At 41.4% G+C, this 23,097-nt stretch overlaps 1 protein-coding gene across 2 annotated transcripts in view; it reads right to left on the bottom strand.

The window, feature by feature from the left end:
- ARHGAP32 (Rho GTPase activating protein 32) overlaps window positions 1-8,193 on the bottom strand; it is a 328,994-nt gene extending 320,801 nt beyond the window's left edge. For both annotated transcript variants that reach the window (XM_019713045.2, XM_019713048.2), the window contains exons 1-2: window positions 7,875-8,193; window positions 3,809-3,945 (exon numbers count right to left, since the gene is read on the bottom strand). In XM_019713045.2, the coding sequence (XP_019568604.2) occupies window positions 3,809-3,810 (2 nt within the window). In that variant the 5' untranslated portion in view covers window positions 3,811-3,945; window positions 7,875-8,193. The remainder of the gene's footprint in view (window positions 1-3,808; window positions 3,946-7,874) is intronic.
- Between the last annotated feature and the right edge of the window lie 14,904 nt (window positions 8,194-23,097).

Here is a 23,097-nt window from a genome sequence, read left to right as displayed (position 1 = left end):
TTCCCCATTTCAGACCAAAAACATCTTTTTCTCAAACACCACATTAATTTTAGCTGCAAATTCTCCCAGTTCTGCTTTGAAAACATATACTGAATCCAATCTCTTTCCTCCCTCTTAACCACCAACACCCACATCTGCCCCCATAACCTCCCTCCTGGGTGTCTAACTGATCTCCTTGTTTTTATTTTTTCCCCTCCATGGTCTAGTCACAAGTCAGCGACCAAAGAATTCCTTTTAAAACATTAGTAAAATGTCATTCTCCTTGGTCAAAACTCTCCAGTTCTCTAAGCTTCTAATCACACAACAATAAAATTCAAAGTCCTTTCCCCAGCCCTGCAAGTCCCTTTAGCTCCTATTCACCTTTCAAGTCTTTATCTATTAACAGTCACTCTGTTCCAGCTTCCAAGGCCAGCATTCTTCTGTTCCTTAAACTAGTGAGGGCTGCTTCTTCCTGGCTTTTACATTAAACTTCTCAACTACTATATAAAATAGTTTTGCCTTCTCTGTCCCCTTATTCCATTTTGGTTTTGTTTTTGTTTTTGTTTGGTTTTTACTGAACTTATCACTACATAATTGTGTTTGTAAATGATTATTTATTATTTGCCTTTTTTACTAAAATAAATTCTCCATGAGAGCAGGGACTTTGTTTATTCACCATTTTTTCCCACATTGCCAAATAAATGAATAAATAGTACTGTTAGAGTACAGAATTGATATGCTCACTTATTTTCTGTTGTTTATTGCTATGGATGTATCTTTACATTTATTACAAGTAGGGACAACAGCAAATTATAAAATTATATAATTTGCAATTCACTGCAAATCAAATCAAAACAAAGTATACTGAAAATCTAAGAAAAGCTCAAGATTCAGCAGAGAGAGTTACATAGTATATGAGTAATGTAATGCCTACAAAGCAAACTCAGTCTAACCTTGCAATTAGGTTTTGATACATAGAAGTTCAAGGTACAGAAAATTAACACCAGGTTACATGAAGAGTCTTCTCATTCCCAGATGAAGTAATTACCGTGTTGGAAAGGAATGTGGTAAATTTTGGGAGATGCTAGTTATCCCTTACCTTATTTGTCTTGACCCACTATATAATCTTGAACAACTCAATTAACATCTTTGTGTTTCCATCTGTAAAATGAGCCTGCTTGCTTTCTTTAGTTGGGTATCGAAAAAGTAGAATAACTTCATTATTATGAAAAAACTTTTGAAGAAAGGAAATTTGGGAATTAACAGTGATAATTATACTTCCCAAATTTCTTTAACATTTTGAAAATTGGGAAGAAATACATTTTTGAAATACAACTGAAGACTTAAGAAAATCACTATTTCTAAAATGGTCAGAAAAAATGTGTGAGGCAGCAAAGCAACCTCAGTCACCCGAGCATATCACCTCCTGTCTGAGGTCTGTATCAGCATCATCATGAAGAACACAAATCTATTTTATAGTCAGATGTGAACTTCGCCCAGGAAATGAAAGGAATCGCGTTGAAATATGTTTTTGTATAAAGTGTTGATTCCACTGACCAAGCAAAATTATGTGGAGGCTCCTGAAAGAATTAACAGAGGCAACAATAACATTTATATATATGAGATCCTCAATCTTTCGAAGGGTAATCAGGTCTAGGAGATTTTTTGAAGCTGTATTTCTCCAGCAAACATGCTGCTTTGTTGAAAATGCATGTTTGATACACAAAGGGAAAACCATGTGAAGGCACAGGAAGAAGAGAGCCATTTACAAGCCAGAGAGGCCTCAGAAGAAACTATTCTTGCTGACACATTGATCTTGGACTTCCATCCTCCAGAACCGTGAGAAAATAAATTTCTGTTGTTCAAGCGAAAAAAAGTATGTTTAATTGAGGTTACTTGGAGGAAGCTCAATTTCCCATTGGTGGCCTTGACAGTGGTAAGGTATTGTCATTTCTCATGAGAAAACACTCACACACATACATTTACACACACTCACATTTCACTGCAAACACAGTGAGTGCTCTGCTCCTCTCTCAGAGCTGTGCCTGAATCAGCACTCTACTCAGCTGCTGCATGATGCTCCCAACCCCAAAGCCTTTTACTAGAGCTAAGGAACTGAAACCAGTGCTGAGGAAGTGCATGGGAAAGTGACTTGGGAAAGCAAGAGATCAAAGGGAGGTCATTCAACTCCACGGCTGCTGATTTCCCAGGGTGCTCGCTGCAATTCCCCTCCCACGATTTTGTCTTTTATGGCTTCCAGTTTCCAGAATTTACTGCATCTCAGAAGGTCTAAAACATCTGTGTTTTCCTGCTATATTCAAAATACATATTGGCTGAGAATTACCTATGTTTCTGAAACTTAATGCAGTAGACACTAGGTTTCCTGGGCAACTTGAGAAGACCAATATACCATTTTCTTATTTTTCAAAAATCACTTGCACTTGACTTTGGAAGTTATTTTGTATTTAACTTTAAGTATGGATGATCCCTGGAAATGCTGGGGGTTAGGGGACCATAATGTATCAGACAAAACAGTAAAACTACCCTATCAAAATGTTATCCCCCTGTTCCTCACTCAGTTTTTTTTCTCTATGTAAAAGAAACAGCTGAAAACAAACAGCATTACTCCTCAGAGTGATATAAAAGGCCAGTCTTCAGCAGAGCTGATAATAGACACAAACTTCCTACTTCACTCTTTTTCCTGGGTCATGACCTAATTTAAAAAGTATTTCTCTTTAGTTCTTGATGGATTTTAACAAAAAAGCAACAGCAACCATCTTACTCATGGCAAAAGAATATTTTGTTAACGAGGACTACATGCATGATAGAAAGTGTCAAGCAGCTGAGAAAGTTATAATTTAGGTAATTCAAAGTTTTTCGTGCTTGTGGAGCACCTTTCAATAGCCAATCTAAGGCTTTATCAACAAGTATGAGGCACTATTGAGAGAAAGTGAGGCACAGAGACAGTCAAATTCTGACTGAAATTCAACCTGTACCTGATCTTTGTTATCTATTTTTTAATAAATATATGTTGATGGCCAGCTCACACAAAACTGGACAAGACTATTATTTAAGAATAATGCCATCTGTGCGTTGCAGGAGAAATCCCATCCAAACAGAAAAACCCCTTTCCACCCTCTTTCCTTCCCTCCACTGCTGGAGGGTAGAAGACTAGGGTGTCCTTGAATTTTGCATTTGCATTCTACTACTGCCTCCAGTAACTATACCCAGGGCAGTTAGCTCTTCCCACACCAAAAAAGGCAGCATCAAAAACAAATCCACATGCAGGAACTGTGATTCAAGCTAAGGACCGGTATATTGATTAGCCAAACCATTGGCATTTTACACACCCAGCCTTTCCTCAGTTTCTTAAGTCTCCATAAGAGAGCAATTTTTCCATCCCAATCCATTCCATAATTTCTAGCCCTGCTTCCATGCTAGGTTTCACATCCTACTCTCCTCAAATCCTTTGGGAGAGACAAAAACCTCACCAGCATCACCTTGATAGTATAATGGTGTGCTTTTGCTAGGAAAACAAAGTCAACCATCATGTTTTCCCTGAGCAGATCAGGAGATTCTGGCGCTTCTCTTTGCCAAGGGAGAAAAATATCTTCAAGGAGATGACTAACTCTTAAGATCTCATCTGTATGGTACCATGCTAGAGGCTGGGCAAGGAAAAGTGAACTGGGAGCTCCTTCATTTCTCAATGCTTAGTGTTTAAGATAGATCAAATCAGCAAGGCTAACCTATGGGTTACACAGACATCAAACAGCTGTGCAAACACTGGACAGATGCATAAATTAAGTACAAAAGTAAATAAAGTACTTACATGAAGTAAAAGTCATGCAGCTGCTGTTATTATTCTCTGTTAAGGCTCAGGAGGGAAGGAGGCTCATTAGGCTAAGCAGATTGCATTTTTCTGTTGGGGATGGTGTCAGCAGGAAGAAGTGGAAAGGTCACGTATGGCTAGAGGAACAAAGACAAACTGTTACGTAAACTGTTGTCTGCTGGTGCACAACATCTAAGCTGGGTCTTCAGGCTGAAATGACTGTTGCTCAGAAATTACTTTTAAAAGCCAGACTATGCTTTTAGGAATCTGTGTCAGTAACTAATTTTAAAGTGTCAGAGACCACCCCAGTGGCCAGCAACAGCAGGAATCCAGTGAGGTGACCTGAGAGATGCAACAAGGTCTGTCCTACCTCAAAAAATATCTTGCTACTCTATATGTGTCCACGGTAAAATGAAAGGAACTACAGTAGCCTACTGCCATTGGAAAATCTGCCTGGTAGCCTGGCACCACGGAAATTTCCTGTTTTCTCTATGGAGGAACCTGGGATGCAGCACAGCTTTATTTAGCCTGGATTCCTATACTCGACACTTGGAACATAGGAGACATAAATAATTGATGAATTCCTAAGCTGCTCGTGAATCTCTCCTTACTGTAGGAGGTGAAAGGGAATATGGCCCTTTGTGCTTATTTTAAATGAAAATATTTTTATTCAAAGACATTATGTGTAGTGTTCTATATTTAAAAAAGTAAAGATGATAAAACAACCAAGCTTATTGTTTAAAAAATTAGAAATGGCAGTAAAATGGAAAAATCAGCAATCCTACAATTCAGAGATAATCAGTTAATATTTTAGTACATGTCTCCTATATATCTTTATGTGTGTATATATGTATATATACATACATACATATATATATATTTAACAGAAACAGGATTATATTGATTATATTGAAAATAATGTATTCAATCTGCTTTATTCCATAACAATCTTTTTCACTTTTCATGTCAACAAATATTTACCTACATTATCTTTACATGACCATATGTTCATACCATACATCCTCTAAATATTCTCCTATTGTTGGTTATTTCTAGTGCTGTGATTTTTTTTTTTTTTTTTGGCTCTGATTAATGATGGTTTGTGGGTCATCCTTGCTAAATTTGTTTGCTCATCACAAACCTGTGAGAGTTGAATGTCTTTCTTCACCTACTAGCTAATACCTGGAATTCCATGCTCAATGCCCCATCCCTTTGGCTTAAGGATTTTGTTTAGTTAAAAAGTGAGAACCCCAGTAGAGGTGTTTTCTTAAACACTATCCAACACTTATTCCCCCTTTTTCCTTGGGAAGCCCTGAGGAGGGTCTCAAAGACTGGTTCTTTGCTCAGGCCTTGGCCCCAGACCTTGGCTGCTCAAACCAGAAAGGTTCCAAAGTCCATGTTCCAGTAGAACTGTTATATTTTTATAATTGACTAAAATCCTGAGCAGTTGGAAAAGCAGTTAGTGCTGTCTGGTACTAATTACTGCCTAAATTTATTATAGGAAATACATTCAGTTTTAGCTTATTCCCTCAATACCTGATCCAGATATTCATTATTTTTATTCTCATGGTTTTACTATTTTATATTTTATATTTGGTTTTCTGTAAATATAAATTTATTTACCTTATAGTCTATGCTCATTGTATTAACTTTACTAAGACCTCAATTTTTTTCACTTCCCAAAAATATAACTGTGATCAGTGGTCTTCAAAATTTAGGTCTGGTATACTCTAATCCCCATAGAGATGGTATAGTTCTTTTTATTCACATATCCAGGACTATCTTCATCCCAAGAAGTATGTCTCTGAGGTGTGTTATCAAAACATACTGCTTACTCTGTAAAAGGCAGAGTCTACGGAGAAGTGAAGGTTCTTGCTTCTATGCAGTTGTGTGTGTGTATGAGAGAGAGAGAGAGAGAGAGAGAGAGATATTATGAGAAGTGGGGTCCATCTCTAAAGACTGAGGGTCGGCAATGTTGAGGGCTGCCAGGTACTTAAGACGTGCTAATTGCTTTTACTAAAGTTCTGTTTCCACTAGAGACTCACAGAGTAGCCTTGGGGAAATGACTGAATGATTCCATTCCCTTAATCTCACACCTGAACTCTGACTCCCTCCATTACAAAGGTATAAGAACGAATTGGTTTACAGTTGGTGTTTTGAGATTCTATGGCAACATTATTACTTCATGCTTCTTTCGTATTGCTTGTATTTCCACTCAACCATTATGAAGGACTACTAAGCTAGAGATGTTTCCTTTCTATACTCCTCTCTTGGGAAGATTACCGAGTTGCTGAAGCTTAACAAGTGTAAGAAGTGCGGGCAGGAGAGAGAGAGAAATCATAACCACCCACTCACACTCACACATATTTGGCATTTCGAGTTTTGAGCAGTTAATAACCAACTCCTTGACTTGAAAGCTGTCGTGCTCACAATGCTGGTTTAATTGTTCTCACACACCCTACTGAGCACACCTTCTTTCCTGAGAAGGCTCAGCACAAACCCACGGTTCAGCTTTGAAAGGCAAAAGGGTGGAATGGAGTTTAAAAGGAAATACAAACAAAAATGGAGTAAGGACCAAATGTTATAACTCCAGGAGGCCAGTATTTTTAAGCAAATACTCCAATTGTTTTCTACTGCTCTATGTCTCTACTCACAGAGAATTAGGGTTTATAATGTAGTTTGTCTGGATTCCCTTCCTCTGACAAGGGACTGACGACCTAGTCACACCACACTGGGAGATCCACAGGAAAGAGAATGGACGAGGGAGTCTTTTATACAAAATTATGAGTAATGCCGAAATACAGCTCACATGCAGATTAGAGAGAGGCAAGCATCGTGAGCCAGCAAAGGGAGGCGGAAGAAGCTACCAAATAAAACAAAGCAGCAGATGTGGAAGCCAGAACAGAGCCAGGGGGCAGAGAGAGAAGACCAAAGCAGGGAGCAGAGGGGACAAGAGCTACAGAGAAGACTGTCCTGGCTAATACTTGGGACAAGGGCTTAGGTCAGTTGGCTCTTCTTTGCTCACTGAGGCAGAGGGTGTGAGAGGACCGGCTATTGCAGGGCAACGGAGCAGTCCTGCAAGGTATAAACCAGTGGTTGAGCTGCAGCCACTCTGGACACTCTGACCTTCAAGAAGTTTTATTGAGATGATAGCAAATATAATCACTAACATATTTTGAACGTTTACGCTGCTCCATGGTACACTGTGGACATTAATTAAACATGTGGTACTTCGTATTTGTAACAACAATATCAAATAGGTATTGCCCTTATTTTGCAGCCCAGAGAACTGAGACAGGTTAAATAATTTGCCTAAGATCACACAGTAACGGGCAACACTATGGTGTAAAGTCAGGTCTTTGTGTCTTCAGAGCCCCAGTTCTTTTAAAACTTAAGATAATTAAGTATGCACATTCCTCCCAGATATTCTGATTCAATAGTTTTGGGGTGGAGCCAGGGAATCTGTGTTTTAACATACATTCCAGGTGTTAACACATGGGTTCAGTTCCACATGCCAGACATACCAAAACACTACCCTACACAGCAGCAAAGTTCAGCAACAAGCACATAGGAAACAAGGATGGAAATAAATTGGAAGGAAAATATAGAGGTTTCACCTGATCGTCTGTGAAAGCCATGATACTCTACTTATTTTTCTCCCCAAACATGTGTTTCCTGTCATTGGGAAATAGCCGAGAGTAATCAGTCTGATAACTAGAAGGATCAAACTTCTTCCTGAGCTCAGGTCCCACAGACCCTAATCCCATGTTCAGACCCGGATTAGGGATACAGACACGTCTCTCCTAAACATCCCTGGGACTGGATTCTACAAAGCTCCCAGGGCAGCAACATGAGGCACAGTCATTTCTCAGATGTGAGAATCCCATTTCATTCGTTCTAACCAGAGAAGAAAGAGAGGAAGGACTTGCTTTTCAAGCAACCCCAAAGACAATTTTTAAACAAAGGGACTAGCTCTCACAATTACCCACCAAACAAAGCACATTGATAAAAATCACTGCTAGGTTTCCCAACATCATTATCATGCATGAACAGGCATTTCTCTTACTTTGGTTAAACTCTTGAGTTCTCGGATCAAGCTTCAAGGGAGAAGTTCGTCTTGCTCACGATGTGTTTTTCTCATCTCCCAGGGTCCCACTTTTCAGAGCTGATAACTTTCTTTTTACTGAGATTTCTTTAAAGAGGTTGGGAGACAGGATTCCAGCAAACCACGGGGGAGCTGTAGCTGGTTTCTTTGCAATTTTCATTTCTCCAAATGAGAGCAAAGAGGCCGTTTGAATAACTCATAATCTACATCAGCTGGAAATGTTCTTGAGGATTTGTTTATTTCTTCTTAAAATTTCCTAAGTCTTCTCTCCCCTTTCTCTGCTGCCCTTACACTCCAGTATGTCTGTAAGCGCCTTTGTGGCCTCCACTGCAGGCTTCAGGCCAAGGCAAAAACAGATTCTTTTCATCTATTCAAGTGTGATCTGGGCCAGACAAGCCTGCTCTACAGGCAAGAGGCACAGAAAAGTATTCTGTATTCAGCTTTCAGCTCCACAGAGTCTCTAGTGGCCGCCCTGCCCTTGGCAAAGCCAAAGCAGTGACCAGGGCCATTTGGCAGAAACAGGAATGCTGTTTGTTTGGCCCCCTCCCTTTACCTGGACAGGGCACCCTGGTAGAAAGAGCAGCAGGAATGGTGCATCCTGTTCCAACCACTTCCTCTAAGTGCAGTTTCAATTTTAAAAAGCACCTTCTTTTACCTCTCAAAGCAGCAGGGTTGTTTGTTTGTTTGTTTGTTTGTTTGTCTAAGATGCCAGGTAAATTTTGAGAGCATTACAGTTGCCATATATTGAGTTAATATAATAAGCTGGTATGATATGTAAGTATGAAACAGAGCTCCCTATTAGTCTTCAATACACAGAGGATTCAACACAGAGGTATATTGACAGGAGAAGGGAACTGGGTGAAAATGGAGATTGTGCTATATAAAGATACCTTTCCTTTGCGTCAATTTACTAAAAATATGTTTTTTCTCTAGTGCCTTTTGAAAATTTCACCTCAAACTAAGTGCAATGATGTTATGCAAAACAAAGGTGACTACTATGTCGTTTATTCTACAACATTGTTCTAAATGTGCTTTATAAGAATAAAAGAAGAATTATAAATATTGGCTGGGGGGGTGGGGGGACAGCAAAATTATCAATGTAGCATAACATCATATACTGGAAAAACTGAAAAAAGCATTAGAAATAACATAAGAATTCAGTAAGAGGGTAGGTTATAGGATAAACACACACACACAAGTAAAACTTTCTTATATTCCAAAAAATAACCAGTTAGAAAATAAAAATGTAAACAATTCCCATTAACAACAACAAAAACATATGAAGAATAAACTGAACAGAAATGTGTAGTGTCTAAGTGAAGGAAACTATAAGACACTAAGGAAACAAAAAAAGACCAGTTCTTGGGTAGTACATTCAGTATTCTAAAGATGCCAATGCTCACTCACCACAAGTATCTAGAAATGGGATGAATTCCAATCAAAAGCTCAATGACATTTTTTTTCAAGAGATACTCAGAAAAAAATTGATTCTTTTAAAGGATAATTTACAAAAAGGTAACATCATAACTATCCAACAAATGTACAATTTACACTTGTCAAAGATCATTAATGAGGAAACCATTATTTGATTATAACAAGAATTATAACTGAATCCAAGAGCATTTGAAAAATTCAGTACATAGAAGCCATTTCACAAAGAAATTCTAAGTAAGATAAGATTGCCAAGTTTGATTTAAAAAAACAAAAACAAAGCAACAGATTAATTCCTAATAAGCCATAAATCTTAGAGATGATCTGTTTCACAAGACAGAAATTATTTGCATCTCTACCAGAGAAAAATGTACAAGTTAAGAAGTAATTTCACTAAGTCTGGGAACTTTGATCAACAGCAAGCAATAAACTAAGTACACTTCTCTACAATCCTAAGGTAACATTAAAAGGATGTGCTGCTCACCCTTGCCTTATTTCCAGAATTGGGGTGATTTTCCTAAAAATTCTGAAGGTCATTGAAATAATAAACTTGAGAGTAACTAGGTAATTTTTGAAAAACAAAAAGAAGGGAAGGGCAATTTGCCTTACCTGTTAAAATAAGGCCTTTAATAAATAGGAGGAGAGTGCCTTAACTTGGTGAGATTAGTGAGAGTCTGACATCCATTTCACCAGCTGTCCCAGCTTTGAAACTTAGGCTATGCACGCTTGTTCCTGCATGATTCTCTCTCTCTCTCTCTCTCTCTCTCTCTCTCTCTCTCTCTCTCTCTCAGAACTGCTGCCGTCAAGGCGAGCTGACTCTCCCCTCTTGCCCTTCCCCTACACCCAGCCTTGTCATTTCCAATCTAGTCATCACCAAAGTCCCTATGATGCTATGCTTCGACTCCCATTGAGCCCAGTTCTGTCTTTAAATACCGTTGGCCAGAACCCTGAAGGTTGGGAGGACTGAAGGATGTTTCTTACAGTGATCATGACGTTGGCATTAGTCCTTCACACCCATGTGAGACTGTTATTTGGGGGAATATTTTGGCATTTTTAGTGAAGTCTTTATAAGTCTATAAAATATTCCTTTTTATTTTCCTGTGCTTTTAGGAGTAAATTCCTATAGATCATTGATACACAAAGTTGCAGCATCTCCTTTTGTTTTTGTTTTTGTTTTCTTTACTCTCCTAATAGCCTGTCATGCAGGGTCTCAGCTCCGGCTCCCCGCACAAGAATGCAGGATATGGTGAGATCAAAAAGGAACACCCACGGAGCCATAGATAGGGGAGTCATTCCACTATATTCTCGATGGCGGCTGGTCAAGACACAAAAGCAAACATCCGCCAGTACCTCATCGAGGCGTCTTCCTGCACCCCAGTCTCGCTAGCGGCTGGGCGAGATACAGGAAGTAGGATCGACAGGATCCACAACCCACCGTCCACTTCTCTGCCAATCAACCAACCCAACCCCTTAGCGTAGCCATGGCAGTTATATTAGTGGCTAATTGCTAACCAGTAACAGCTGATGGCCACCCAGCCACAGTGGATGGCCATCTGATTACAGCTGATGGCCATTTAATAACTGAGCCAGCACCTTTCCACATGAGACCGAGAGCCTGGAAACTGCTCTTTGGGACTCTGTCCCCACATAGTCTTTGGGTGTACTGGAGAAATACATCACTGAATGAATCGAGAAATCTGAGATTTCATCCAGAATAAGCCCCTGGATGTGTTTTCTCATTTGTGAAAATGAAAATGATTTCACTCCTTAGATTCCTTTCTGCTCTGGTTCTATGACTGTGTTCTTCAGTCACATGCTCTCCTATACCTCTTGTTTAATATTGGCAGGGTCGCTGCTGGGGGTTAGATTAGGAAAACCAGTTGCTCACCCCTCTCCCTAGGGTTCTTACTAATAGAATAAAAATGAAAGGGTGTTCTGAATTGGGGTCAAAACCCTCTAGTAATTGCGACACAAAGAATTTAGCTGATTCTTATTTAGACCAAAGTTGGTTTCTGACTGACTCAGAACCCTAGTCTAAGCCACTATTTCCTACTAAATTAATTAATCTCTTCTAAAAGATAATTCCCAAATCTCTATTTAGCAGTCTTTCCTCTTGGAATACCACTTCAGCATTCAGGAAGCTTAACACTCTTGATAACAATATGTGGTTGTAATACAGAGATATAGGTTTATTTTCCTTAACTATAATAAGTCAGAGCTTTCCTCTTGGTCCTTTCGTATCTTCTTCAGGAAAAATAACAAAGACTCTATGTCCATCTTGCCAAAATCTCTGTGAGAAGTAAAAAGTTCAATCATTCCAAAGCATTGCCTATGAGTCTGAAACTCATATTCAAGTGATTGACTGAAATTTTCACTTTTCATTCAAGTGCTTTGTGCAGGTAGATAGATCTGGAGTTGTTCATTTCAGAATTGACCCTCTAAGTAGCTCTCCTGCCTGTCATTGCGTGAAAAGAGACTGAAGAACAATTTTAAACGTGTATTTGAAAGTTTGGATGGAAATAATAAATATTCAGCCTATTTATCCTACAGTCCCTACCTGAGTTAGAACATAAATTAATACCATCAGATTAACTAGGAGCAAATATCTCATCTGGAGATATATTAGGATGGGCCAATAGAAATAAGATACTCACTTGTAGCAAATAAAATATTTATCCTTTGCAGTCTTGTTTGAATGATATAAATTGCTTCTAAAAACCTATAAATTATTTTTACATATTTCAATTAGGTGATAAAAGTTAGGACTATGTTTGACTCCATACACGTAGTTCAATTTATGTTTGTAGATTTTTTAATATAATTCTGATTTTTGTCACAATCAGGTTTCCCTTGTAAATACTTTTTATCAAGCATCCAAATTGTTTTGCTATTTAAAAAAATAATAGCACACCCACAGTGGTTATTGTATTAAACTCTGCAATACTGGAAGGTCAAGACTTAGAATGAGAATCACTTTGAGCATGTAAAGCAGAGTCCTAACATAAAGCCTCAAACATACTCTTTGCCAATTCAGACCTGTCTAAGCATGTTTAACGACCAGCAATGCAGGTTGCTCATAGATCTATACATGGTGAAGGAATTCAGAAGCTTGACTTAAAGAAAGAAGTCTAGCAACTCTGCAGTGCACTGCCAGCCCTATTCTGACACCCCTGTGTCACTTAGAGTTCTCTCAAGTGCCAGTAACAGAATATCTTCAAACGGGGTCAACACTAACCAGATGTTCAAAAGTAGTTAGTGTCCAGGATTGGTGGTATGACTGGAAGATATACCACCCTCTAAGTAGCTCTCCTGTCAAGGACCCAAGTGTTTCCATTGATTTCTTTGCCATCCTCACCACGTCACTGATCACAAGATGAGTCAGCATATCTAGGCAACAGTCCCACTGAAGAAGAAGGGGCATTTGTTTCCATTGGTCCCTTTTTATAAGAGAAGTTTCCCAGATGCTCCCTCTGCCCACTGCCAGATCTCTTTGGATAGGATTAGGGCACATGCTCATACCCTTACTGTAAGGGAGACAGGTAAGCAAGTATGTGGCATTTTCAGCATTTATCACTGGAGGAACTCCCCACCAGCAAGGAAGAAAGAGTCCTTACAAAACTCTAAACCCTTGGGTTATATCTCATATCACCCACAGAAAATTCATGAGACGGGAGAGAGGCACAGTGTTCAAGCGTGGTATGTGGACACTAGAGGTCTGACTCAGAGACTCCTTGGGCCTTCCTTCAGGATAATCAGACTTTTTCCTATCAGGCTGCCTTTGAACCAGTGCAAGATTCTTCGGGAAAAGAGGTATGTCAAAGGCAAACAAACAACAATCAAGATTTGAGTCCGACTGTCATGCGGGGGACCCTGCTCGCTGCGCCATTTGTCATGCAGGGTGTCATGCAGAGTCTCTGGTCCCGCTCCCCCCATAACGCAGGATATGGTGAGGCCAAAAAGGAACACCCACGGAGCCATAGGTAGGGGAGTCATACCACTATATTCTCTCTGGCGGCACTATACTCTCACTGGAGGCTGGATCCACACTGTCCGCAAACCGCCATCCACGCTTGCCAGCCCAGCCGCCATCTTCTTGCTAGCCCCATTCTTTTTCCTCTCTCCTCCCTCTAGCGTAGCCACAGCAGTTATATTAGTGGCCAATGGCTCACTGGTTACAGCTGACGGCCAACTAGCCACAGCTGATGGCCATGCAATCACAGTTGGCCATTTACTACCTGAGCCAGCACCTGTCTATGTGAGGCCGAGAGCCTGGAAACTACTTTTTGGGGCTCTGCCCCCACACTCCACCCCTACAGGCTCTCGCCTCACAATCTACGCGACAAGCGTCTTCCGCGAGGGTCCCTATGCGAGGAGCCTGGGGGTGAATGCAATATCCTGGACACAGCCAGGCTCTCTGGGCACAGCCAGGGTTTCTCAGGGCACCACCAGTGCTTCTGGGCATGGCCAGACTTCCTGGACTTCTTAGGGTACCACCTGTCTTCCCGGACACAGCCAGGGTTTCTCAGGGCACTGCCACTCTCTGTGGGCACAGCCACACTTCCTGGACACAGCCAGGGCTCTCAGGGCACTGCCACTCTCTGTGGGCACAGCCATACTTCCTGGACTCAGCCAGGGCTTTCAGGGCACTGCCACAGCCACACTTCCTGGACACAGCCAGGGCTCTCAGGGCACTGCCACTCTCTCTGGGAACAGCCCGACTTCCTGGGCACAGCCAGGGTATCTTCAGGGCTCAGCCAGACTTCCTGGACTCAGCCAGGGCTCTCAGGGCACTGCCACTCTCTCTGTGCCTCTCAGGGTACCCTGCTGGAACAACAGCGACTCACAATCAAGGTGCTTACATATTCTCAATGGCGGCCAGTCAAGAGACAAAAGCAAATATCCCCCAGTTCCACTAACAACAGTTCCCAAACAAACAGTCAAGCGGTCCATTAAATTAGGGATGGAAGGCAATTCCCCATAGTCCATAGTCATTCACCAGGGCTGTCCTGGGGGTGAGGGACGACCTTGACCTCACCCTCATCTCCCATGGAGGACTCAGCAAGCGTTACCTCCTGGGACTACAAGTCCTGCATCCGGGCTGCCTGAGCAGGAACCTCCCGGCCCACAGGGCTGCAACGACCTTCGCTTTCTCCGGCCTGTGCTGGTTGGGGAACCGTCCACGTCCTCCCACCCCTCCACGGGGCTCCATCTCTGCAGCAGCTGCATGGCTTTTCCTGTGCTGGTGGGAGAACCGTCCACGTCCTCCCACCCCTCCACGGGGGTCCAGCTCTCCGGCAGCTGCTCCTCCTGGTCTTCCTCAGACTGGGTGTTCACACACACAAACTGCTCCACCGTCCTTTGGAGAGCTTTGGCCGGCACCATACCCTGCTCACTGCGCCATTTGTCATGCGGGGGACCCTGCTCGCTGCGCCATTTGTCATGCAGGGTGTCATGCAGAGTCTCTGGTCCCGCTCCCCCCATAACGCAGGATATGGTGAGGCCAAAAAGGAACACCCACGGAGCCATAGGTAGGGGAGTCATACCACTATATTCTCTCTGGCGGCACTATACTCTCACTGGAGGCTGGATCCACACTGTCCGCAAACCGCCATCCACGCTTGCCAGCCCAGCCGCCATCTTCTTGCTAGCCCCATTCTTTCTCTTTTCTCTCCTCCTCTAGCGTAGCCACAGCAGTTATATTAGTGGCCAATGGCTCACTGGTTACAGCTGACGGCCAACTAGCCACAGCTGATGGCCATGCAATCACAGTTGGCCATTTACTACCTGAGCCAGCACCTGTCTATGTGAGGCCGAGAGCCTGGAAACTACTTTTTGGGGCTCTGCCCCCACACTGACTGTAATAGATAACATGGAAAAAAACAACAACAGTAGTTGAACAAATTAGAGGTTTTATTTTTTCTTACATTACAAAGCACCTTCAGGGAGCGACAGTCCAGGGTGAGCATGGTAGCTCCGTGATGTCATCAGAGACCCAGACTCCTTCTATCTGTCCATCCAGCCATCCTTAGAGTATATTTTCTCCATCTTCATTATACCAAAATGGCACCTGTTCCACCCCTAACCCAGGCATCATGACCCCGTTTCTAGGCAGGAAGAAGAAGAAAGGACAAGGGGCAATGGGGAGTGTCAGCTAACTTATTACTGAAAGTCTTATGAAGAAACTTTGGCTTTCATTTTAATGGCAATAACTGGCACACAAAATTCCAGCTGCCAAACAGATTGGGACATGTAGTTTTATAGGTAGGTCCATGCCATCCAAAATAATGTCAAAGCTCTGGTTATAAGAAAGAAGAAGAAATTCAATTTTGGTTAAGCAACTAGTAATTTTTGTTATAATATGGGGTTTTTATGTGAAAATTAAGAATGGAAAATAGTGCAGTGTAACAGTGTTAGGAAGGGGTATTTCTCCCAATTCATTTAATTTTGGTGGGGGGAGGGCGGGAGAAAAAGATCATTTTCTGCTAGGAATGCTGGTTATTCAGGGAACAAGCAGGTGGTTTGTCATGCGGGGCGGCCTGCGGGGTCTCTGGTCCCACTCCCTACACAAGAACGCAGGACATGGTAAAGCCAAAAAGGAACACCCATGGAGCCATAGATAGGGGAGTCATATCACTATATTCTCACTGGCGGTTGGGTTGGAGAAACAGGAAGCAGGAGCCACACTGTTCGCAACCCTCACTGCACCGCTTGCAGCCTCAGCCACCATCTTCTTGCTAGCCCCCATTTTCTGCTAGCGTAGCCACAGCAGTTATATTAGTGGCCAATGGCTCATTGGTTACAGCTGACGGCCAACTAGCCACAGCTGATGGCCATGCAATCACAGTTGATGGCCATTTACTACCTGAGCCAGCACCTGTCTATGTGAAGCCGAGAGCCTGGAAACTGCTTTCTGGGGCTCTGTCCCCACATGGTTGTTGAAAGATCACTGATGACACCCACTAGGACACAGGCTAAAGCTGAGCAGAGGGTTCCACAGATGCACCTGGGAACTGCCTCGTACTTTTTAACATCACAAACTCTGAGTCAATAAAGATATGTATAACTAGTTATCATGCAGAGTGTCATGAGGGTTCTCAGCTCCCGCTCCCCACATAAGAACACAGAATATGGTGACGCCAAAAAGGAACACCCACGGAGCCATAGATAGGGGAGTCATACCACTATTGTCTCTCTAGCAGCTGGGTTGGAGACACAGGAAACAGGATCCACACGATCTGCAAACTGCCGTCCGCTTCTCTGCCAACCAACCAACCCCACTTGCTAACTGCAATCCGCTCCTGCTAGCTCAGCCACCATCTTCTTGCTAGCCCCCATTTTCTGCTAGCGTAGCCACAGCAGTTATATTAGTGGCCAATGGCTCACTGGTTACAGCTGACGGCCAACTAGCCACAGCTGATGGCCATGCAATCACAGTTGATGGCCATTTACTACCTGAGCCAGCACCTTTCCACGTGAGGCCGAGAGCCTGGAAACTGATCTCCTGGCTCTGTCCCCACACTAGTGATAGAGGAATTTTACAAGATTGCCTGGATACATACGTTGCGGAAATAATGCTTGTTACATAATTCTTGTATTAGTGAACTCATTCTATAATCCTATAGAAAACTGACTTGAAGTAGTAGATAAGACTGCTGGTGAATATTTGATTTTCCCATAGGTGCTGTGAGAGTGTAAGTCAAATGAAGGCCCAAAACTAGTGACCTCCTGGAAGGATGAGGCTGGCTAAACATTACACATTTCATTTGCCTGATTTCTCTCTCTGGAAACATAGAACATAACAGAGAATTAAACTGAATGTAAAACAAGTCCCCCAGATGAAAGCTAGATAGTCAAAATGAGCAGAGACACATGTATGCTAGATAATTGGAAAGGGCTTCATGGAGCAACTAGGTCTTAATTTGGACCTCACAAAATGGAAAGAAGTTGGATACTTGCAGCCAAGAACAGGGAGAGCACTCTGTTGAGGTGCACTGAAAACTGGGAGGAGGAGGAGGAGGAGGAGGAGGGGGAGGGGGAGGGGGAGGAGGAGGAGGAGGAGGATGCAATTCAGGGAGAAGATTCAGAGAGAAATTTTCCTCCAACAGGCTCTGGAACAATCTGAAAGGAAGAAGGAAAATAGGACAGGATAAGGGAATGGGAGAGGTAAATCCCTGGGGGAGGAGAGCAGGAGGTCCATAACTCACCCAACTCCTCACTACCTTTCTTTGTTAATACTTCCAACTAATTGTCTCACCACACAAATACTTTCAATTCAAATCAATTCAAATAAAACTTGGATGAATAATATCAAGAATGTGTATGCATTGCTGGTGGGAGTGTAAACTGATGCAGTCACCTGTAAAGTCATCTGGCAGTACTTAGTGAAGTGAGGATTCCATATGTGCTACGACACATCAATTCGACATATATAAATATGATATATATATATATATATATATATATATATATATATATCACATATAAAGTCACCTTAGTGTCTATAATTAGGGGAATGAATACATGAAATGTGAAGAATGCATACTATGGAATAATATGCTGCAGTTTGAAGCACAGAACTAGACATACATTTAGTGACATGGATGGATATTAAAAACGTAGTTTTGGGCAGCCGGATGGCTCAGCTGGTTAGAGCAGGAGCTCTCAACAACAAGGTTGCCGTTTCAATTCCCGCATGGGATGGTGGTCTGCGCCCCCTGCAACTAAAGACTGAAAACAGTGACTGGACTTGCAGCTGAGCTGCGCCCTCCACAACTAGACTAAAGGACAATGACTTGGAGCTGATGGGCCCTGGAGAAACACACTGTTCCCCAATGTTCCCCAATAAAATTACACAAAAAAAGACACGTAGTTTTGTGTTTAAAAAGTAAGGAACAGAATGAGATGTAAGTACAATGCCACTTGTATAAATTAAAAACACATAACGCACACATAAAAAAACACTTATACATAAAACGTTACATCATTTAGAAGAATTCATGGAGGAAAAGAATGAAAGTAGAGGTTGGGGATGAAGGGAAGAAATTAAGTTTTCAAGCGAGGAGCCTTCACACACCGTTGCTAATGGCATGTGCTATGAACTCACCTCTCTGTACCCACTGTTTGCCCCCAGCTCTCCTCTCCACAAAATAAACATTGAGGGAAAGGGCACATTGTTGACCTCTAGATATTTTAAATGTGTGAATAGCACTAGAACATATATTTCTCTCATGCGTAAAACTGCGATAAGAAGAAGAATCTCACTCCGCTGTGAGAAAATTAAAGGAGCGCTTGTATTAGATGCCCACATGGAGCCACACTCAGGTAGTAGATGGTCGACTGTGCTCGCTCGCTGGCAAGGGGACTCGCTGTGAACTTGATACCAATCTCACAGTATTGGTGTTCAATTCCTGACTTGGCAAAACGGTAAATCATTACATCATGAACTTTCAGAGTCAAGCCAATAGTCAAAACCATGTACAGCATGTTAAGTCCTCAAACGCAAGGGTACAAGTCCTGCTCCTTGTTGGCTTCAGCCCTACAGAGAAAATGATACAGCTGTTGATTTAGGCTTAGGGAAACTCATTACCAGCAATATTCTCCCCTACAGTCAGTTTCAGCCCAACTCAGGGCTCCTTTCTGACCGTTACTCACCAGAGAAGGCCGCCCTGCCAATTCAGTGATTACCAGGCAGCATGAGTTGGGTGGTGAAGACTAATGTAGCCAACTGACGCTGTGGGGAGGAGAAGACGGGCCAAAGTATAATGACCTAAACTGGCATTTGATCAGATGATGGGGATTTTGCTGGCCTTTGGTCAACAGTCTGGCACTGTACCATTAGGTCTTTGGGGAACAATGTCATGCCATAGTATAATCTGAAAAAGTAATTTAAAGCAGTCTATTGGGGGTAATGTATTTTTTTGTAGCCAAGTTTACAAAAATTAGAGGTCTGAGAAGCATTATCGTGTTCTCTCTTTTACAAATACATGAGCAGTGCTGAACATAGTCCAAGGCCTCTTAAAATTGAAGTGAAATGTGACCTAAATGTTCTTTGCTACAGAACTACTATCCATGCAAGAGGAAAGTACTTTATCTTCCTACCCTATGAAGGAACTTTTTAGCTATCCTATCTATCCTGCTACGGTACGTTATTTATAAAACATGGATCATGTACTCAACCTCAAAAATGTAAGATTCTTAAAGGACGTGGTAATCTAAAAGAACTCTCGGCCATGAAGTCTGGTGAAAGTCCAGCTCTCCATCGGATGATCCCTCAAGATCTCTTCCAGACTGAAGTTAAAGGATTATGTAGTACGTGAATGGGGAACAAATTTAGAGTTTTAAGAGATCTTAGTGGTCTTTCAGTCCAATTTCTTCTTTGTCTCAGCTAGCTCATTTCTATTCAACATACATTTATTGAATAATGGCTACATTCCAGGCATCCAATTAAATGCTAGGAATACAGATAGAGTAAATAATAATAAAGCGTGGCATATTAGTTAAACATGCGTGCTAGAGCCAGACTCCCTGGATCCCATTTTAGCTTTACTATTTACTAGCTTTGTGACCTTGGACAAGTCACTTAACTTCTCTATGCTTCAGTCCATTATTTGTAAAATAAAGTAATAAGAGAATATAACTCATGGGATTGTTATATGACTCAAAAGAAGCAATATACTTAATGAACTTAGAGCAGAACAGTGCCTGGCACATAGTAAGAGCTCTGTTAAGTATTTGGTAATTAAAATACCAGGTTTCTGCTCTCTAGAAGCTCTTTATCCTTTGTTTAGACAGAGAACCCAGCACGTGGGGGGAAGTGCGACACTAGCCAATCTCATTAGTGTTATGTATGATTTGAGGGCAGATCTGTCTGGTTCACCAGTAAAGACTTCCTGTCCTGTGCCTAGTATAGTGCCTGGCATGTGATAGATTCAGTATTTGCTGATGGGTGAATAAATGGACCACAAAACTAAAGAGTCAAGAAACAGGCATCCTGAAAAGCAAGGATTTGAATAGGACCTTAAAGAATGAGAAAGAAGAAGAGCATTTCTTCATATAGAAAATGGATGAGGAATTCTAGGCAGTTGAAGCAACCAGAGCAAAGGCACGGGAATGTGGTGATGACTGGCTTGCTTTGCCTATATTTATAGCCTACTCTTCTCACTTTCTTTATTTGAGGGATTGGGGAATTAGACCTAGGTGTGTGATGGAACTTGCAGCTCTCAGCTCCTGCTGTATTATATAGCACCATTCTGGTGAATCCAGGTGCTAATGAGATGCTCAAGGGACTATCAGTTGTGCTTTCCTTTAGCACGTCTTCATTCAGAAGGAGTTGGCTGATTTCGGAAACTCAGTAAGGATTAAAGCACTGAGTGTGTATTGACTTAGCCCATCTGTTCATTGCAAGAGTTTGATTACATTTTATTGTTGTCTATTGTATTTTCCTTTTGAGGGACTGAAATAGTTTTATTCAACTAAAACTACCTGTAATTGGATTATTTACCTTTGAAAATTGTTGACGTATTAATCACCTGGTGGTTCTTATGGCAGAAATATCTGGTTGTCCCCCAATATCCATTCTCTCTTCTTCCATATCAACAGCATACTACTCAATTTCTACCTGGGCACATGGACACTGAAGATAATGACTACATTTCCCAGTCTCTCCTGAATCTATATGTGGCCAAGTGACTAAGCAGGCATGGTATGTCCAATTTCAAAAAAATGCATTTTAAAGGAGTAACATTTTCTTCTTCCTTCATATCGTCTCCTCTAGATGGAACGTAGATGTGATAGCTAGAGTTAAAGCAACCATTTGACCATTTGAGGTGACCTTGGGAATGGAAAAGAATGCTCAGGAAAACAAGAAGTTTGGGTCTTTAATACTCTGTGGAGTGCCATATAGGCATGCCTACCTCCAGACTTTCATATGAGAATGAAATAAACTTATGCTTGGTAAGCTACTGTTACTTTAAGTTTGTTGTTGTTTTTGTTTCTTGCAGCCACATCTAATGCTAACTTAAACAGTTTCCTCTTGCTACTCATCCTGTAATCTCCTTTACCCTTTCCAAGTCAGTTCTTACAACTCAGAGAATAAAAATTAAGATTTCTCCAAGCAAATAAGAACAATTAGGAAGATGAATACATTGTAAAAACTTTACTTTTTCCTTCCCCATCCAAAAATATCACCTTGTGAATTTCATGGCCATTTTAATTACTTCTGGATTGTCTCATTGGCCCTACACGAATGTAGATGTTTAAGAGTCAGTTTATGAGTGGGAGGGGAAGAACAGGAAAGGAGAAAAGGAGCAGAAATGTTACTGAAGCAATTTAGCAGAAGAGGATAATAGACTCTCCAACAGTATATAGATTATGATATGGCTATAATGTAATGCTATGCAATGATTAAAGATTGTGTTCTAGAATAATATTTATTGCTTTGGGAAAATGTCTAGGATATTTTGTCAAATAAAAAAGTAGATTCCAGAACAATATATAAATATACATTTATTTTATTTATTTATTTATATGTACACATATGAAGTATAGACACCAAAATGTTAACAATAGTTATCTCTGGCTAATATGATACTTTTTACTTTCTTCTTTTTTTCCCTGAGCATTCTTTTTTGTTTATTTGTATTTTGTAATTTTCCATAATAAACATCCATGATTTATATAAATTTTAAGTTTTTAAAAAGGCAATTTTTGGGTGGTAGCAGAAACAGGAATAAATCCCTACACATGGTTAAGGTTTCTATATTTCATTAGTCAGAGTAATGTTAAGCTCTGCTTTGATGACGAACAAACCCAAAAATCTCAGTGATAAACACACCAAAGGTATATTTCTTTTTTATGTAAAATCTGATGTGGATCAGCAGGGATACCTCTCCACTGGATGACTCACGGATCCATCTCAACATGTAGCTATCAAGGTCAATGCAGGGGGAAAGAGGGATCGAGAAGACACTTCCACTCATAGTTTCTTGGTCAGAACTTGCACATAGCTCTTACCTAACTGCAAGGGAGGCTGGGAAATGTGGGGAAGTATATGGGATATCTGGTAAGCACTGTCTCTGCCACATATACTTATGGTGATTATGCTTTCTCATCCCCAAATCAAAATTTACAGTATGGCAAATTGCAAAGCAGTTTAGTGAGGAAACTTGCTACTCAGCTTCCAGATCGGACATGCCAATAGTGACTCTGAGCATCAGTCAAAGAACGTCATGACAGAGGCTACTATTAAACCAAATTAAAGGAGCCCGGGGAGCCGGGGAAAGTCTTCGAAATAGAAATGTTTGTTAATTGTTTGTATGTCCTGTATTAGTCTGGGCAGGTGGGCCCTTGCCTTCAAGGAAAACACAAACATCCATTCAGGCCGCCTTTCCCACGATGTACTGATATCACTAGAAGAAATGTAAAGAAGAGAGCTGAAATACTAGGACAGCGGAACAAGTCACACACTTCCTAATACATAAAATTGATCTTTGGCTGGAAAATAAGTAAAAGGAAGTATAAACCCACTGCTTCTACTAGGTTCCCCCACCCCCACCTCGTGCTGTTTTGGGGCCCTATTTAGTTTCTATTTGTCTATAACTGTCTCTCAGTTGAAAATTGCACTTGGAAAAAGAGACAAGTGATAATCGTGTCGCACTGCTACTACCACTGCTTTATTACTCTGTATTCTTCCCTGTTTCCCTTTTCTCCCTCCCTCTCTTTCCTCCTCCCTCCCTCCCACCCTCCTTTCCCTCCT

This window comes from Rhinolophus sinicus, linkage group LG16 (assembly GCF_036562045.2).
Source record: "Rhinolophus sinicus isolate RSC01 linkage group LG16, ASM3656204v1, whole genome shotgun sequence".
Classification (NCBI taxonomy): Eukaryota; Metazoa; Chordata; class Mammalia; order Chiroptera; family Rhinolophidae; genus Rhinolophus; species Rhinolophus sinicus.
The sequence above is the reverse complement of the archived record's forward strand: the minus strand, read 5'-3'. Positions and strand labels throughout refer to the sequence as shown.